Source organism: Monodon monoceros, unplaced genomic scaffold (genome assembly GCF_005190385.1).
Source record: "Monodon monoceros isolate NGI ecotype Baffin Bay Population unplaced genomic scaffold, NGI_Narwhal_1 Super_Scaffold_14, whole genome shotgun sequence".
Taxonomy (NCBI): Eukaryota; Metazoa; Chordata; class Mammalia; order Artiodactyla; family Monodontidae; genus Monodon; species Monodon monoceros.
Window position 1 is genome coordinate 2,810,812 of NW_021703770.1, and position 17,752 is coordinate 2,828,563.

General features: G+C 53.4%; 1 protein-coding gene and 1 non-coding gene across 9 annotated transcripts in view; both read left to right on the forward strand.

Moving 5' to 3' along the window:
- Window positions 1–17,752, forward strand: part of COL22A1 (collagen type XXII alpha 1 chain) — a 254,177-nt gene that overhangs the window by 162,698 nt on the left and 73,727 nt on the right. For all 8 annotated transcript variants that reach the window (XR_003793573.1, XR_003793575.1, XM_029222987.1 and 5 more), the window contains 9 exons: window positions 768–809; window positions 3,540–3,572; window positions 6,511–6,564; window positions 6,843–6,896; window positions 7,700–7,753; window positions 9,529–9,582; window positions 11,183–11,236; window positions 13,847–13,951; window positions 14,712–14,756. Coding sequence is in view for 6 of the 8 variants with exons in the window: in XM_029222987.1 (XP_029078820.1) it covers window positions 768–809; window positions 3,540–3,572; window positions 6,511–6,564; window positions 6,843–6,896; window positions 7,700–7,753; window positions 9,529–9,582; window positions 11,183–11,236; window positions 13,847–13,951; window positions 14,712–14,756 (495 nt within the window). In the remaining 2 variants the exon portion in view is untranslated. The remainder of the gene's footprint in view (window positions 1–767; window positions 810–3,539; window positions 3,573–6,510; window positions 6,565–6,842; window positions 6,897–7,699; window positions 7,754–9,528; window positions 9,583–11,182; window positions 11,237–13,846; window positions 13,952–14,711; window positions 14,757–17,752) is intronic.
- Window positions 15,968–16,072, forward strand: LOC114895711. The gene has a single exon (XR_003793613.1). It is a non-coding gene; the product is annotated as a U6 spliceosomal RNA (small nuclear RNA).

The window sequence follows — 17,752 nt, forward strand, 5'->3', positions numbered from 1 at the left end:
CTGAGAAGAGCCTGTCCCCTTCGAAGAGGGTGGGGCAGGGCCCAGGGGAGTTCCTAAGGGCGCTCAAGCCCTTGGGCGCCAGTGCACAGCGTGGAGAGGTTTGCTCCACCGCGTTATGGCTGCAGCAGGTGGGAAGTCACGTAAATGTCATCAACAGGGAGGTGGATCGTGTCCATTTTATTACCTTCGTTGGTTTATTAGTTCTGTCTCTCCTTTGTTTTATTTTAGTGATTGCTTTGAAGTTTCTAGTAGACGTCTTTAACTTACCACAACTAAATCTTTAAGTGCTAATATACCGCTTCATGTATAAATGTACGAACCATATAACAGTATATCTTCATTTCTCCCTTTTGGCTTTTGTGCCATTGTTGTCATACGTTTACTTCTACCTGTGTTCTAACACCTACAGTACATTGTTACTGTTTTTGCTTTAAACAATTGGTTATCTGTTAAAGGTGTAAATAAAAAAGAAGTATTTTATACTTTAAAAGAAAGTTGGATCATAGATCACTTTATTTCCATGTGCACCATGGAATAGTATTTAGTGATATAAACGATCTACACATACCAGCATAGATACTTCTCAAAATGAAGTTCTCATGTGTCTGAAGTATTTTATAATCTGGAATCTATCTATCTATCTATCTATCTATCTATCTATCAGGTAGATGTGGGGTGGGTGATTCTGTTGTCTTGGGAAAGGTATCCCAGGACAGGCAGAGCTGGTAGAGGGTTAATGGTAATTTATTTTCCATTTCTTCATCTAGGGTGAGACGGGTCCAGCAGGCCCCCCGGGATTACCTGGAACTGTAAGTTAACTCTGCTTCTAACCCTTTCTCCTTCTGCACACATACCACTTAGTTATAAATATCTTTTTAAGGGAGTTTGTCAGGTCCTGTAATCCAAAAATGCATACGCTTCTCTAGGAACCGCCTTGTGCTTATTGATTGATTTTCGTCAGCAAGCACAGCTACTGTTTATTAGAACATTGGCTAGACGCTGAGCGTACATACCCACCTCTTGCCTATGAGGAAACAGAGGTCCAGAGACCAGAAGCCGTTTGTCCAGGGTAAGACTACAGCACAGATATACAGCCACGACTCGTGCTTCTACCCTCCGCGTGTCTGAGGGTGGGCGTTGTGAGTTCGGGATGAGTAGTAACAGCGTGGGCTTTGGAGCCAGAATAAAAGTGGGTTTGAATCCTGGCTGTGCCATTCACCAGCACTGCGGTCTTAGACACGTTATTTAATGTCAAAAAGACTTGGCCTTCTCATCTGTTAAGAAAAAATGTTATACCTATAGCTATCTTGTGCATTTGTAGTGAAAATTAACTGAAATAATACAAGCTACAGTGCACAGTTTCTGGTACATAATAAATACTAAATTAAAAAAAAACGAAGGCTATATAAATATGCGAATATAGTTTGCATTTTTTTTTTCATGTGAATGTTTCTTCCCAGCCTTGATATTCTGTGCTTTGATCGGATGATTTTGGGGGAGGTGAACGTGGCTCCAGATGCTGGCCATGGCGGGGCACGCAGGGATTGGTCGTTTAGTAGCTACAACAGGGGACTGCCTCATATGGAGGGCAGGAGATGGGAGAGCCTGAACACCCAGAAACCCCCTTTGCAGTGTGGCTAAGATGGGCCCTCCGTGGTCTTCTCTGTGTTACCTCATGACGCCACCACCGTTTTCTCCCCACACACAGGCCCCTCAAAATGAGACGCAGCAAGTATTTCAGAGTCAGATTTAGAGTCAGAACTGGCCGTGTAAAATTGTTGTTTAAGACTGGTAATATTTAATGTAGGCAAGCTTGCAGGGAATGAACACCGCCTTTTGGTGGGAGGCATATTGGTAACACTTATTTGAGAGGTTACTTGGTATTAACATATCATAAAGTGTCTGTCTAACCATCAGATTAGAGATTCCATTCCTAGGCATCTAGCCTGAAGAATTATTTGCATTGTGTGTATTTAAAAAATCACGTACAAGGATTTACATTGTGGTGTTGCTTATAATGAAAAATCACAGGCAACCTACATGACCAGAAGCAAAGAATTAACTAAACCACGGAATATGTGTATCATGGAATCCTACTTCATAAAAATTAAACACACACACATGCACTACACATATGGCTTTAAATAGATGCCAACATTCAAGAAAAGTTAAGTAGAAAAACTAGTTTATGAATTACAGCGTGTGTGAAGGCTAACACGGACTCCGCAGCCCACCCACGTGATGTCCAGCATTCACTGGCTGTGTGAACTTCATTAAGAAGTTTCTTTCTCTGACCTTCAATCTTCTTACGTGTAAAAGCAGGGCAAAAACAGATAAAACTGCTTCTTTTACTGTGAGGAATATATGAGTTAACACATATCAACAACCATAAATAATGGTTGCTGTTCTTATTTGTATAACTCTCGTGCAAAGTTACGCATTCCTATACATTCATAATTGCAGTTGGAAATAGATACAAATGGGTCTAAAATATGCTAAACTGAAAAACAGTGTTTTCTTTTGGGGACGAGACTGGGGTTTGGAGAGATGGAGGGCACAGTGTAGGAAATACCCTTTTTTTCCCTCCTTGTTGAATTCATTGCGTTTTTGGACTCGAATCCACGATGTCCTTTTGTCCGCTCACTTATATTTGAGCACCTGCTGTGAGCCAGACGTTGGCAGAGTTTGGCTGCTGTGGAGCTTAAACAGCCTCGTCAGGGAGATAAACTCTAGTCACGTGGCGGCCCAGACACACGGATCCTGCAAATCATAGTAAATGCTGTGAAGGCAAAGAGCAGGTGCATAGCAAGGGGGCCTCATTTATATTTGAGTGGTGCAGAGGGAGGAGGATCTTTGAAGACAGGACATTCAAACACGAGCTCTGAAGGGTGGGCTTGGTCAGTCAGGTAAAGGAGAAGGGAAGCGCGTTCCAGGCCAGGGGAGCGGCGGGTGCGGGAGCTTTGAGCTGGGAGGAAGCAGGCCGCCTGGGAAGTATTCATGCAACGCAGAGGGACGGCCGTGCGGGGGCCAGTCCATGGGGTCCTCAGCTGCTGGGACAGAGAGTCTGCGTCAGCAGGGCTCCCTGGGCCCAGAGCTGAGTCCCGCAGCCTGGCTTCCTTGTCACCTGTGTCATTGCCAGCAGCCGCTGGTGGTGGAGGGATCCAGCGGTCCAGGCACAGCTCTGATTACTCGCATGGATTCTTCCGTTTCGGCCCCGCCATACCCTGAGAGGAGAATGTGTCATCCCATTTCACCGATGAGAGCAGAGAAGCTGGCAGGTGTCCGAGGTCACACAGTTTAAGGTGGAGGTGACAGGCTTTGAGCTCAGGCTGCGGGACTCCAGCGTTCCCACAGCTAACCACTGTGCTTCCCGGACTTAATACCCGCTCGGGGACTTGAAAAGAGCACGGGATCCTAACTGTCAAAACTAGTCATCGTTAAAGGAGCCCTCGGGGCTGTATTCTTTTACTCCATAAATCTGTCAGAGGCAGGTTGTTAACATCGATTCACGTCCTTCTCATTTCTGGTTTCCTTTTCAGATGTCCCTGTTCACGCCGCACCCAGGGATGCCAGTAAGTAGCAGCGACTCCTCGGTGCTGCACGGTGTCCCCCAGCCTGGCTCGCGATGTCCCCGGGGGCTCTGGGAGCTGGGCCCGGGCTGCGTCCTGACTCTCAGCCCCTGCGTCCCAGTCGCTGCCAGGCATCTGGGCTTCCCGACCTTGTCCTGGCAGCCAGTGGGGACAGACCTTGCGAGGAACCAGCTCCAGGGTCGGACAGGAGGTTCCAGGGGCCTGGAGGCTGCCTGCCAGTAGCCAAGGGCGAAGGCCAGCCCTCTCTTTGGGTAAAGTTACCTCCTCACTACACAGAGAGTGGCTGGTGGTTCCGAGCAAGACAGAGTCATGTGGGCTGGCAGAGGACCAGAGGGCAGAGCAGGCAGTTCAGTGGGTGTCTGCAGTGAGGGGCCCCGGGCCTGGAGGGCCTCGAAGGGACAGGTTGAGAGGGGCAGTTCGGAGGCCGGAGGGGACCCAGCCTGCGTGGAGGGTGGCTGGTGGAGGGACAGCTTGTGGCTTCTTGTGAAGATGAAGACGCTTGACCGAAAAGGATGCTCGCCATGGCCGCAGCCTCCAGGAACCTTTCCCTCCTCTATCCACGAGCAGCCCCCGTGGAAATAAGCGCGTTCAGGGGCTCTGCCTGCCCTGAGGTCAGCAAACAGCCTCCTGTGGCTCCTTTGCTCTCAGGGTCGTGGCTCTCCCGCTGTTAGGACTTGACCCGCCACACCACGCGCGGTGGCGGAGGGGCTTGTGTGGAGGATCCACCTGTTTCCACGCTTAAGTAGCTGTGACTTGAGAAGCTCAAAAGGACCCTGTATCTGATGGAAAAGAACAGAGTAGAGAGAGAGAGGCTGAGTCGGTGCCGGAATCACTGCGGAAGAGGGAGGATGATTTTGAGCTGCTTCAGAGGAAGAAGCGAGGGTGGGAGGGCCATCACGGGGCAGTGCGGCTGCAGAAGTGCTGGGAGATGCGGGGGGAGCAGGCTGGGCCTCCGGCTGGGTCCTCTCCTCTCTCAGAGGAAGGGCTCAAAGGGACAAGGCGGCAGAGCCTCGAACGCGGCAGATGCAATGCAGGCATAGCTGTGACCGTCCCTGTGCCCAGGGATGGCCCGTGGCTCGGAGGAGTGAAGCTCCTTGCAAAGGACCTTCCTGGACTTAGCAATTGAGACTTGGTTGTCAGCCACGAGGCCCTGGCCGAGCCCCACCGTCTTCCTCGTCCAGGACCACACGCACCTACTCGATGCCTCTGGGTCTCCCTCCCTCATGCCCACCCTGAGTCCCCAGATCTTAAGGCAGCCCTGCACATCCAGCCTCTGCTTAAAGGAATTGCTCCATAAAAGATGATTGCTCCCATGGGAAGGGACTGAGAGAGAGCCAGAGGTCTGCCCAGCCTCCTTTTTGAATCGCAGTGGTGCCACCTTCCTACAGGGCTGGAGCTGTGCAGAAACCAGGAAGTCACTTTAAAATGCAAAGCAAGGAACCTGTGTCCATGAAAAAAAAAAAAAAAGATTCATTGTGGATTGTTGCATGAATCCCTCTGGGGCTTCCTCATTGCCATGGTAACCGTGTTGTATTGATGGTTTTGAAAGATGTTCTTCTGTTTGATTTCTCCTTGCTCTCAGCTGTGTGCCTTCCAGCCCCTGCACACGGGGAGGGGCCGCGAGATTTGGAGGGGCGGCAAAGTTTGCAGCATGATTAAGAAGGGGAATAAAAAGGGGGAGGAGGGCTGGAAGGAGAGCCCCTCTTCCTGCCGCTCCAGGATTGAGAAACCTTCTGGGGATGTCAGGGACCCCAGCTGGGGAGGCCTTGAGGTAGCAGGGTGATGGTGGTTTGTGGAGAGCAGAGCAGGGGCTGTTAGATGGTGAGCAGGTCTGGAGATGTCAGAGAGGAGAAGGGAACCCATTCCTTAGCTGGAGGAGGGAGGGCCAGGCAGCCTCAGGCTTGGAGACATTGCCGTTAAGAACTTCAGTGAGGCTTTGTAACTGGTTTAGAAGCAGCCACCTCGGGAAGGCAGCCTGACTCCACCCCCTCAGCCTGCAAAGGATTCCCAGACGCCCAGCCAGTGCCCTGCGTCTGCTGAGCGCAGAGAGGGGATTTGGCTGGGCTGACATCACCAAGGAGGCATTTGGGGGAGAACGACGCTCCTGCATTCAGCATTCAGCAGCTATTGGTGGGCACCTAGTGTGCACCCCTACAGCGAAGACTCTGCCTCCTGGCTCTCAGGCCCTGGGTAGAAATGCCTTGAGCATCTTGCCTGTGAGCCCCCAGGGTCTCTCCTCTATCCTGGCCTGACCACTCCTGGTTCCTGAGCCCGCTTCCTGCCACCCACTGTTCCTTCCCCCAGCTGGCAGAAAGCACGTGCAGACTCCTTCCCTGTGCGTCACCCAAGTCCATCCCGCAAGCCCTTTCATCTTTGCAGATTGTGTCTCCAGTGACTTGTGGACCAGACAAAAGAATTTTGCAAATCCCCCAGCCCCCCACGGGAACTTTTCTAGGAGGAAACCATGCTAGAAATAAGGGTATTGTTGTCTGGTGACTGGAGCCAGAGTGCGTTCTTCTGAGCTGGTGGGAAATGGAGATTCTAGAAGGAATGAGCTTGCCTCTGTTGAAAACCTCTTTGCAAGAGCGACCTCGTTTAACCCAGGCCCTCCGAGGTGTGCTGTGCAGATTCCGCTCGGCAGCTGATGCAGAGGGAGTGGCGCCCCCGGCCCAGGGCCGCGCAGACACTAACTCGGGGATCAGTGACGAGCTTGGGGGAGGGCAGGCAGGAGCCTCGGGGGCAAGGTCTCCAAAATCTGCCCATGCTTGAGTAGAAAGCAGCGTGGAACCTGCAAAGGGCAGTTGCTGGCTGTGCTGGCTTCTCCTCCAACGAAGGGGCGTGTGCAGGACAGGCAGGTCCGTGCGGGCTGGCCTGAGGGTGGGCTGAGCACGTCTGCTGTACTCCACTTCCCCGCCGACAGGGAGAACAAGGGCCCAAAGGAGAGAAGGGCAATCCCGGCGCGCCTGGGGAAGCGGTGAGTGCCCGGGCTCTGCGCCCCCTGCCCCTGCCCCTGCCTCTCGGCCCTCACTCTGGGCGGCTGGTCAGACGGGACGTCTGAGGGCTGAGCGGCTGCAGCTCTGAACTGCGCACAGGAGCCCGCTGAACTGAATGCGGCCCCTTCCTCCTCCCTTAGGGGTCCAAGGACACCCCCTCCATGGATCTCAAATTATGCCCATTGCACGTGTCCATACCTCCCCCATCTGCCCGGAGCGGGGGTGTGACCTAGTCCATTGATAGGTTGTTTCATTTCAGGGATCACAGGGTCATCCTGGAGAACTGGGGCCTCGGGGACCCATTGGACCACCGGTAAGAAAACTCTCTGTCCACCTGTTGGCTCCTAGACCCGAAAGCCTCGCCAGCGCCTCCATCCCTCGCTGGCCCCTCTCACCTGGCCTTCCTGGAGTGTCCACCAGGGGGCACTGCCACAGGCACTGCTGGGACTGTGAGTCCAGTGCCCTGGGGCAGAGAGGACCTCACAAAGCGCCCCAAAATGCAGCCCCCGGGGGCGGGCCCCGCCTCTGGGGCCCAGGATGTCGCTGCTCTGTCGCTGAGGTGTCAGTGTCGGTGAGCTGGGCTCCCGCCACGCGCTCCCTCCCCGACTCTGTGCAGCCGCAGCCGTGCTGGGGACCAGGGCTCCCCGAGGCTTTTCAGCGGCGGGAGGTGCCCTCCTCCCTCCCAGCCCCGATTGGCAGCTCCGGTTCACATGACACCTAGTGTGTGTTAGCGTCTGGATCGCATTTCCCTCAGTTTTGGCTTCGTAACTGGCTCTTTGTTGGGCAGTTGTTGGTGTTCTCTGAGAGTTCCGTGGGAGCGGCCTGTCTGGGTTCAGACGCCACGGGCCGCCGGCTAGCTGTGTGCCCCGGGCCGGGCTGTCCCTCTGAATGTTGTTCACGTCAAGATAAAGGGTGGGTGCTGCTGTCCCGGGGGTGGGGAAGATGGAGTACGATAGCGGAGGCCAGGAGCTGTGATCTCTGCACCTTTAGACCCGCTCCCTGTCCTTCAGTTCGGATCGCCTAATTCTGATGACGAAGGTGCCCTGACGTCCCCGCATGGGACCGAGGACGGTGTTGCCTGTGGCTTCTCACCTCCCCGTTTTGCTTCCCGTGCAGGGTGCCAAGGGACAGGAAGGCGCGCAGGGGGCGCCCGGAGCAGCTGGGAACCCCGTGAGTCCTCCCGGGTCCCACAGGAGGGGGTCTGGGCCAAGCACCTGCCCCCGCCCGGGCTCCCAGCTCTGGGCAGAGTGTGGGGAGGGGGCCGGGAAAGCGCCATCCACGCTAGAGGGCTGGCCGGGGCTGGAGCCTCCTGAGCAGCCAGGACCAGAGATGTGCCGGCCTCTGCCACGTTCCCAGCATCTCAGGGCTTCGTCCACATGTCAGCCCCGAAAGGAATCTCCTGCACACACATGGGTGGCGCACACATGGACACACGCAGACGAGTTTGTCCCTCTGAGAAGCACGCCCATGTGCACATCCACACGTTTGGAAACCGAGATGCACACGCACCGTGATGCGCACACACATATGTACACCCGTATAAGGACGTGCACACGTATAAATGCAGTTCCGGCAACTCCAGGAAGACGAGCACACGGGTACTCTCACGCGCTCGCTGCTCCTGGCCCGCCTCCCTCGGGCCCAGAATCTCCGTGGGTCGGCACTTGTGCCCCTGAGCTCTGACTAGCGTTGCGTCTACTGGAGCGGATCCCTGAGCCCAGGCTTCTCCGGGGAGCTGGCAGACTCCCGCGGGGACTCCCGGGAGGGGCGGTGGCATTAGAGCAGCAGCAGTGCCAGGCAGGCAGGACCGCGGGCCCCACGTACCCGGCTGCAGTCCGCTCGCACGGCCCAGCCCACCGTGCATGTGACTTAGTGGGAACGGGGTCAGCCCCGGGAGCTGGGCGGCGTGGACGTCACAGAGAAGGGGCTCGCGGTCAGCTCCTCCGTGCTCCCGGAGAGAGACCCGCCCGAGCGCAGCCTGCGGGAGAGGGAAGCCGAGCGCAGGGGCGTGGGCGGCAGGAGAAGCGCGGGGAGGCCCCAGTACTGGGAGTCCCCTGCGTCCCCGACTCCCTGGTGGTGACCCATCTGGAGTGTCCTCATCCACCTCTCCCGTCATACACTCGTCCAGCCACCAGTGTTCAAATCCACCTCCTCCAGGAAACATGCCCTGATTCGCCAGTCAGATCCAACACAGGTACGCATGCACACGCACGCGCACGCATACGCACGCACACGCAAGCTTTCCCCCCTCGGTGCCAGAACAGCCCCGGCATCTTCAGAGGGAGCCAGGGCGGGAGCAGTGCTGCCGAGGCCCACTCAGGCTTCTGCCACCATCCCCACCGTGAACTCCCCCTCGGCCCTTCACCAGCGGTTGGTCACCAGGCCCAGGTCGTTCCTCCTGGCACCTTCTCCAGGGATGCCTCTTCCTGTCCAGCCCAGGGCTGCCTCTCGTGTCCTGTCTCTGGTCCCCGAGGCTTGCTCGTGCCCTTACGGTCGACCTGCGTTATCCCGGAGCATGTTTCTCCGCAACGCAGGTCTGAAGGGTTTGTCCCATTTTTGGGGTTTCCTTTCCCCCAGGCTCTGAGGATAGAGGCCAAACCCCACCCGAGACACGTGCATGTTTGGACCTGGCCTTCCTTTCTGCCCACCCCGCCCAGCACACACTCCATCTCTGCCGCCTATGTGCTGTGGTCTTAAGGGAGGTCCTAGGCTGCTTCTGTTCTCCTGTCTCCCACCTCTGTGCCGGAATCCCACTCATTTGAGGCTTGGCGAGTTGGGGTGCACCCGGACGGGAGGTTCATCTTATCTGTGGAGGGAGTTTCAGGTTAGAAACGTTTCCAGCAAATCAGGGAGAATTGAATAGAAGGCAGGTTTGGAGGGAAACTGGGGGAGCTGCTTATAATCAATACCTTGGGCCTTTCTAACCTTCTTTTGTCTCTTAATAGGGCGCTCCTGGACCTGTAGGTCCCCCTGGTTCCAGTGGCCCCCCAGGAAGTGTGGTGAGTAATCGGGGTAAGGGGAGAGGGCAGGGACACCAACACTGGTTGTGGCTCCACAGTGCCCATCTCCTGAGTTAACTCATTTATCCTCCACAAAACTCAGGGGTGTAGGCATCCTTACTCCCATTTCACAGATGGAAGAACTTGATGTCCCGACGAAGTCACCTAGAAAGTTACCAACCTGAGGTTCTCGGTAACTCGTGAGGTCTCTGGGTGGTAAATGAAGCTATGGTAACTGCAGAAAGTTGTGAACATCACTGATGTTGGAATCAGCATCAGAGTTTGCCTTGGAAGAAACAAAATGAACCTACAGAAGGGGAAGAGGCCCTGACTTTTGGGCTGCCCAGGTTCTGGCCACAGCTCTGCCGCTAACCGGCTGTCAGGCCTCCGTGAGGGGCTCCTGGAGGCCTCCGCTTTTTCATCTTCAAGATGGAGAGCGCGGGCTCTGCGGGTTCGCCCTTAACCTCCTGCTCCACTTGACTTAGGGAGGCAGCTTCCCCCGTGGGGGCCCCAGGGGTCTGCTTTAAGGACCCCAGCTTTAAGGTCCACCTGAACATTGATTTCAGCTGTAACGTGTGCAATGAAACACCCAATGGCATCTAGTCAAGGGTAACAGAGAACTGTGCTCCTGAAATAGATTGAGACCAGTCCCGTTCAGCCACCAACCTTTCTGTTAATAATCATAGCCGTTCAGAGGACAAATGTGGGCATATATGTGTGCCAGGCACTGTTGTAAGGGCTTTACACGAGTTCGTTCATTGACTCCTCGGGACCCTGGGAGGTGGATATTAGTATTGCCCCCATTTTATGCATTAGGAGACTGAGGTACAGGGAGACTGAGTCATGTGGTTAGTGGTTGCCGTGGATACTGCTGGACCCTTGCCTGTACCATGTCACCCTCCCCACTGCAGTGCCAGCCACAGACTTCCAGGAGCCAACCTTGCATTCCTCTGCCTGAGGGTTTCCTATGGCTTTTAGAGACCTCACTGTGCAGCCACATGACACGTGGCCAGGAACACCACCCACCAGCAGAGGCATCCCTGGCTGATGGGTGTATAAACGGCCCAGCTTCTCCACTCCTGGTGGAGCCACTCTGAGTGTGTGTCCTGCGTTGGCCCCCAGAGCCCCCAGCAGGACCGAGCTCCAGTTACACGAACGTGTCACTCCCTGCCTGTCCTCCTTTCTCATGTCCCTGCTGGTGCTTCCGTGGAACACCTGCACCTGAGCCTTGTCTCAAAAACTCAACCTCTGGGGGACTCTGAAGACACAGGTGGAGCAGGTCAATGGTGCCAAGGCCATGTTCTTAGGTCACCCTCATCCTCCCCGAGGTCCCCTCTGAGAGCTGCAGACCAGGGCGGGCAGGGCACCAGGAAACACATGCCTGCGTGGTTAGAGGTCTCGTGTTCAAGGTTGAGTGACAGACCAGGGGAGGAGCAGCTGAGGCAGGCTGGGGGAGGTGGCGGCGAGGAATTTAAGCCGGGGGGGGGGGGGGATGAGTGGGGACAGAGCTGTAATCATTAACTGAAAGGGGCTGATCGCCCTTCTCTGGGGGCGGCAGCACTCCTGAACTTCACCTTGTCAATAACCCCTCTTTCTTCAGGGCCCCCCGGGCACCAGAGGCCCCCCTGGGAAAGATGGGGAGCGCGGCGAGAAGGTAAGGTGCGCACAGCAGCTGTTCTCAGCTTCTCAAGAAGCAGGGAAGGAGGAGCCAGCTCTGCCCAGACCTGGTTTAGGACCCAGGGTCCGAAGGGCTTCTGAACAGAAGGGTGGGAGGGGCCCTGCAGTCCTCTTGTTTAACCCTCACAGCGGACCCGTAGGGTAGGTGGATCCCCATTTGACAGAGGTGGGGACCGAGGCTCTGAGAGATTAATTCAGCTCTCCTACGACCTGTAGCTAGTGAATCACAGAGCTGGTCGGTCTGACTCTAAGTCCATTTTCTCTCAGTTCAGGGCACCAACTTCACCCTCCCACACCTTTGTGTGCACAGTTAAGCCTTCCTGAGTTATGAGAAAGAGCTTTGTTTATTAGGAAGAAGAGAGACACCGTGTCCCCCCAAAACGCCAACACCCCGGGGGCAGAGAGGGAGGTCCCATGGACTTCCACGATCCCACGCCACGTTTCCCGAGCTCACGTTTTAGGAAGCGTCTCCGAGGGGTACTCCTGACTTCTACTGGCATCTAGTGGGTGGAGACCAGGGATTCTGCTAAACTGTCACAGGACGGCACCCCCTTCTCAACACAGAGCGCCCGTCCCGAATGTCAGCAGCGCCAGAGCTGAGAAGCCCGGACTGCAGGCACCCTCTGACACCTGCATGTTCTCGTGTGTAAAATGGAGACACTGACCACAGGTGGCAAGGAGGAACTGAAGCACTGATGTGTCAGAGGGCGCGGCAGAGAGCCGGTGATGGGGGCTGACGGCGGTTCGCTGTCTCGAGCCACCACGTGAGGCTTCACCTTCAGGAACGGGTGTCTCAGCGTCTCCACGGCGCCCGATGCCTCCTCCGCAGAGGGCCCCTCCCGGCACTGCAGTGTCTGAACTTGATGCAAATCCCTTCACGTCCACTTCGCCTGAGACCTGTGAAAGGAGTGATCATTTTATCTTTTCTATTTTGGCAAAATGCAACAAGGATAAATAACAAAATTTTACACTTTGGTGGGAAGGCTCAGTTTTAAAACACGTACTTCAGAGAGGAGAATGATTCACTGCAGAGAGAAATGATCCACCAACCTGTGGAAAATATCCTTAAGCGAGGGAAAACAACCTGGCCCATCGGGTTTTCCTTGATTACACCACGTCTGAAGGATTAGGCTCTATTCGGGGACGTAAGTGGGGCACTAACCACTTAGGAGGAGCTTAGAAGGGGGTTAGAAGAGGTTTTTGAGGACCAGTTGAGCAAAGATGAGAAAAGCTGTGAGCTGTTGACTCATTCAGCCTCAAGGGGGAGCCAAACACTTCTGCTTGTCTGAGCAGAAGCCTGGGCTGAGGTCCAAGACCCAGGGCTGCATTTAGAAGGGCACTTCCCTCCGGTGCTCTGCAAAGTGGTAAAAATCCCAGACGGCAGGATGTGTCCAGTGGCTGGCCTGAGGCTTGCAGAAGCTGATCCCGCCCTGGGCCTGGAGACAGGTCCTCTCCATCCCTTGCTTTGCCCCTCCTTGGGACATCGTACCTCACCTCACCTCTGCATCAAATGTCGGAGGCGGTCAGACTGCAGCCTAGGCCCGAGAGAGCCCTGCCTGGGAAAGGGAGTTCCTGCCTCTCACGTGGTTCCCCCCGCAACGTTCCACAGCCAGGGCTGCTTCGGGGCTCCTGGCTTTGTGGTCAGAAAGGGTGAGCAAACTCCAAGCCCAGCTCCCTCATTAGATCCTGGCTATCTGTCTCTCTCTCCCCACTTTGGAGCCCTGGGCTGTGTTCACATCGCTGAAAGTCTGTCATGTGAAGAGGGATTGGATTTCATCTGTAGAGCTCCAAGGTTGAATGCCAAACATCTGGAAGGTTTCAGAGAGGGTTGGCTGAATATAAAGGCACACTATGTAATGGAACTGCCCGGTAAAGGGATGAACAGCCTGAGAAGGTGGTGAGCTCCCTCCTCTCATAGGAGTCCAAACAGAAATGGGAGGACTGCCTGGAAGAGGCACACATGATGGTTTCCTGCAGTGGGAGGAATGTTGGACTAGAAGACGTCTAGTATCCTTCCTATTCCCATGTTCCACGTTGTATAGTTTGCTAAGGCCGCTGGAACAGTGTATCACAAACTGGGTGCCTTAAACAACAGAAACTTACCGTCTCACCATTCTCACTGTGTCAGGAAGTCCTAAATCAAGGTGTCAGCAGGGTTGGCTCCTCCTGGGGGCTGTGAGGGAAGGATCTCTTCCAGGCCCCTCTCCTTGGATTACTGATGGCTCTCTTCTCCCCATATCTTCACGTTGACTTCCCTCTCCACATGTCTGTGTCCAAATGTCCCCTTCTTGTGAGGACACCAGTTCATACTGGATTAGGGTCCGTGCTACCCTAGTATGACTGCATCTTAACTAGTTACATCTGCAAAGACTCTATTTCTAAATTGAGGTACTGGGGTTAGGGCTTCAGCATATGAATTTTGGGGGACACATTATACAACCCATCTTTCTATGCCCTCAGAAGGGGTGGGCTTTCTGAAGCAGGGCATCACCAGGAAGCCCACCAACCCCCTTCAGGTTGGCTCACCACTGAAAAGCTTACTCTCTGCATGTCACTGATCCTGGACACTGTCCACTTTTCCCTCCAGGGAGCAATGGGAGAAGAAGGAAGCACAGGGCCAGGTGGCCCCAGGGGCGATCCTGGTGCCCCTGGGCTCCCGGGGCCACCCGGAAGAGGGAAAGATGGAGAACCGGTAAGTGTCGGGTCCAGGGTTTCTGTGCCCATGACAACCAGGCTGGAATTAGAAGAGAAAAAAAAGGCTCACTGGTCAACCTTTGCAGAAGCGGAGTCATAGCCAGTGAAAGCAAGTGGGCTGGGAAAGGGGTCTTGGGTGGGGGAAGCGTCTTGCTCCTGTCCACTTTAGGCCAGTGCAGCAGAGTCCCCCGTGGACTGCTGGCCGTGTGCCAGGCTCCAGGCCGGACGCTGGGGACACGGAGATGGGTGAGCGCCTGTGCTGTTGAGATGCTCATGAGACAGCCAGGCAAACAGATAACCATAGCTCAGGCAGTCCTGGAGTGCACATCCTGGAGAAGGGCTTCCTGGTCTGTGTAAGTCTGGGGAAACCTTGCACAGGAAGTGGCATCTGTGTGAAATGTGAAAGTTGGAAGAAATTACTTTTTAGGCAGAACAGCACAGAGAGGGTGGTCCAGACTGGTAAAACGTATGTGGAAACGCATGAGAGCGTTGTGTGCATGGGGACTTACAAACGTGTTAGAGTGTCACGGACACAAAGTGAGATGTATTAGTAAATTTTGCTGCAGTAATGAAGAACCCCGAAATCTCATGTAGTGCTTTCAGCCCTTAGCACTACATGAGGACACAGGGACCTTTCCTCTGTACAAGACAGGTCACGATGAGAGTCCCATCCACCTGTGGCCCCCCACGGCACAGGGTAGATGGGTAAATGCTCACTCATGGTCCCATGGTTATCTTTGTGCCATTCATTTTCCCAGGGACTTCGTGGACCACCTGGATCACCTGGACCTCTAGGAACTAAGGTAGGTTTATCTAGCGAGCTGTGGATGCCATGGGTTGCACTTAGGGGCCAAACGAAATTTAACTGTCAGCATCTCTGGTCACCTCAGTTTACTTGCATGTTCATCACTTTCCACTTAACTAAAGGCTCTGTGACTCTGAACTTTGACATTAAAGTAGTTGCCACATAATTGTTGCTTACTAAATGTTTGCAGTGAAACCAAGTTGCAAAAGATGCTTTCAACCAGCAAAGCAACGGATCTGTCTTGTATTATTAGTTTAACTGGGGACACAAACGATCCCCAAATCTCAGGTGATTAGCACAGGAAAAGTCTATTCCTCATTCACAGCGTGACGGGAGCTGTGGTGGGTCTACCTGTCCGTCCAGAGCCCCATGTTCCTCCAGTCCAGGGCCATCCCTTCCTCTGGGACTTCAGTGTCTCCCAGAGCCTCCGTATGCGGTGGCAAATGAGGGAAGAGACGGTAGAGGATCTTGGGGAAGGATTTTGTGGGCCAGGCCTGGAGGCGATCGCTCATTTCCACCAAACTCCTGACACTACGGGGGAGGGGCGGTTGTCCTCTAGCTGGGCCCTGGGAGGGAAGGCAGACGCTTTGGCAAACAGCAGGCGTCTCTTGTTCAGTACACTTGCAGCCACAGCTCAGAAGACATGACTTCACCCATCAGGGAGTGTTCTTAAGAGAACTTTCCTGAGTGACTAGGGAAGTTTTCCTGGAGTTATTTTCACAGCGAAGCAGTCGTTCATTGAGTCAAATGCACCAATTAACAATACACTTTTTATTTCATCCATTGCATATCCACTGAGCCTCTGCCGCGTGTCAGACCTGGAGGTGGGCTGTGGGGTGACAGGGATGGGTGTCACGTGTCCCCAGCCCTCTAACAGCTCAGGAGCCGGGGGAAAAGCAGACTCACAAGTGCTGGGATAGAGGGAGCCTGAGGCACAAGTGAGCTCAGAGGATCCTCCCGACCCAGCCTCGTTTGACCGTGGAAGGCTTCTTGGAGGAGGTGATGTTTCTCCTGATTTTAAAGTGCATGTAGCCACTGGAAGGGGAAGATGAGGAAGGAGTTCTCTGCAGGGTACTAACGTGGGAGAAGGCCGTGGGAGCGTGAAATAGAATGTGTTCAGAGTAGAGCGTGTGCTCTAAATGCACCCGCAGCCAATGAACCATCACTTGACCAGCTCAAAGGCATAAACTTAAGAATGCATGTGACAAGGCTCGCTTCGGCAGCACATATACTAAAACTGAGACGGTACAGAGAAGATTAGCATGGCCCCTGCGCAAGGATGACACACAAATTCGTGAAGCGTTCCATGTTTTTTGGCTAAGTGATTCTGTAAATAGTTAAATAAAATTTAATAAGTAAAAAATTAAATGCAGTAAAGTTTAGAATTTATGTACAAAAAGAATGTGTGTGACATAGTCAACGATAGACATTAGAGTGTTTATTTTCTGCTTTAGTTTAACATATATTCAAAATCACATAAATTAAAGAATTACTGTATAATTATGATATTTTTATCCACTTACATATATTTATGAAAACAGTTTTAAAAATTCTTTTTATGTGCCTTTGGTGTCATGGCCCGTCATCCCTAGACCCACTTTCTGAGTCAACTAGCACTTTCCCAGATCAGGTCACCATCCATCCCAGTCAAGTTATTGAAGATATAACACATTGGGAACCCATACATGCTGCTCTTACTGGAAGTTTTATCTCAAGGCCCAGATACCCATTGTTGTTTTTTTTTAATTCCTTTTATTCTATAGTTGTGTCTTTGGGATCTGAGGAACGTGACCGCAGAGTATGTTGTATTTATTATATGTAAAAGGCTTGTTTACAGTAATAACCAGGACATGGAATTTGAGGCCTCAGGAATAACTGTGGTGTCTGTGTTCAACTTTCTTGCTTCCTGATTTTTTCTGCTATTTGGGCAGGTGACCTCTGTAACTGTACTAAACTTGCACTGATTGAGGTCATAGTAGGCTGATGTGCATCCCCCTGATAGTGACTTTGTAGTTCATGATCAAAGGGGAAAAAAACGAGAGAGTTCTTTGAGTGATCTGAGCAAATATTTGGCAACTCCCCAGTTTCTGAAGAAAAAAAAAATTGGAAACAACTTTGCCTGAATTTGAGGGCGTGTAAGATAGTTCCCTGTACCTGGAACAGTGGGAGTGTATGGAAAGGAGCAGGAAGCAGGACCAGATTCTGGAGGCCCTGTGAATTAACAGCCAACTGAAGGCGTGTCTCCGAGGTTCCGCTGTGATGCTGTGAGCCCAGAGTCTGACTGGCAGCGCTCCTGTGCTCTCGATTTCCCCCCTAGAGGAGGACCTTCAGGACCTGGAAGGAAGGCAAGGGCACTGGAAAGGGCACCAGAAATGGGAGATGGGGAAGATGGCTTAAAAGGTCCTTTTCTCTGTGATATTTCTGAGGTTGATGAAATCTTTCTCCCAGGCAGTTTGGGGAAAAATGATATAATGCAAATAAAAATAGTTGTCTACCTCTGCTTGTCACAGGTACATGCTCTGTAGATGTTAGTGACTCTTATCATTAGATCACCCCGTGGAGTCTGCTTCACGGTTGCAGCATGAAGGTGGGGAACCTGTAGGCAAGTTGCTGGAGAGAGAGCCCAAGTGGAAGTGGGAGAGGCAGCAGTGAGGAGTAGAGAGGAAGGCTGAGACCCCGGGGTGTGAGGAGTGCAGGGGGCCTTGCCCTGGGGTCCAGTTGACCAGCCATTTTCAACTCCATGGGACCCACGGTAAGTCGTGCTGTCCCTTTGGCCAAACACATCTTCCTGTTTCAAATGTGAGATGTGTAAACAGATGACCCTTTCAGTGTTAATATTGTATAATATATATTTGTAAGTTAGAATGTAGTTTAGAATGAAGGTTTCCCTAGTCAGCTGGGAAGGTAAATTGGAATTCAGGTCTTTAGTTGTAGAATGGGGGGCCCGTGGGGGGGGACCAGGAGGGAGGAAGGGGACACAGAGAGAGAGAGAGA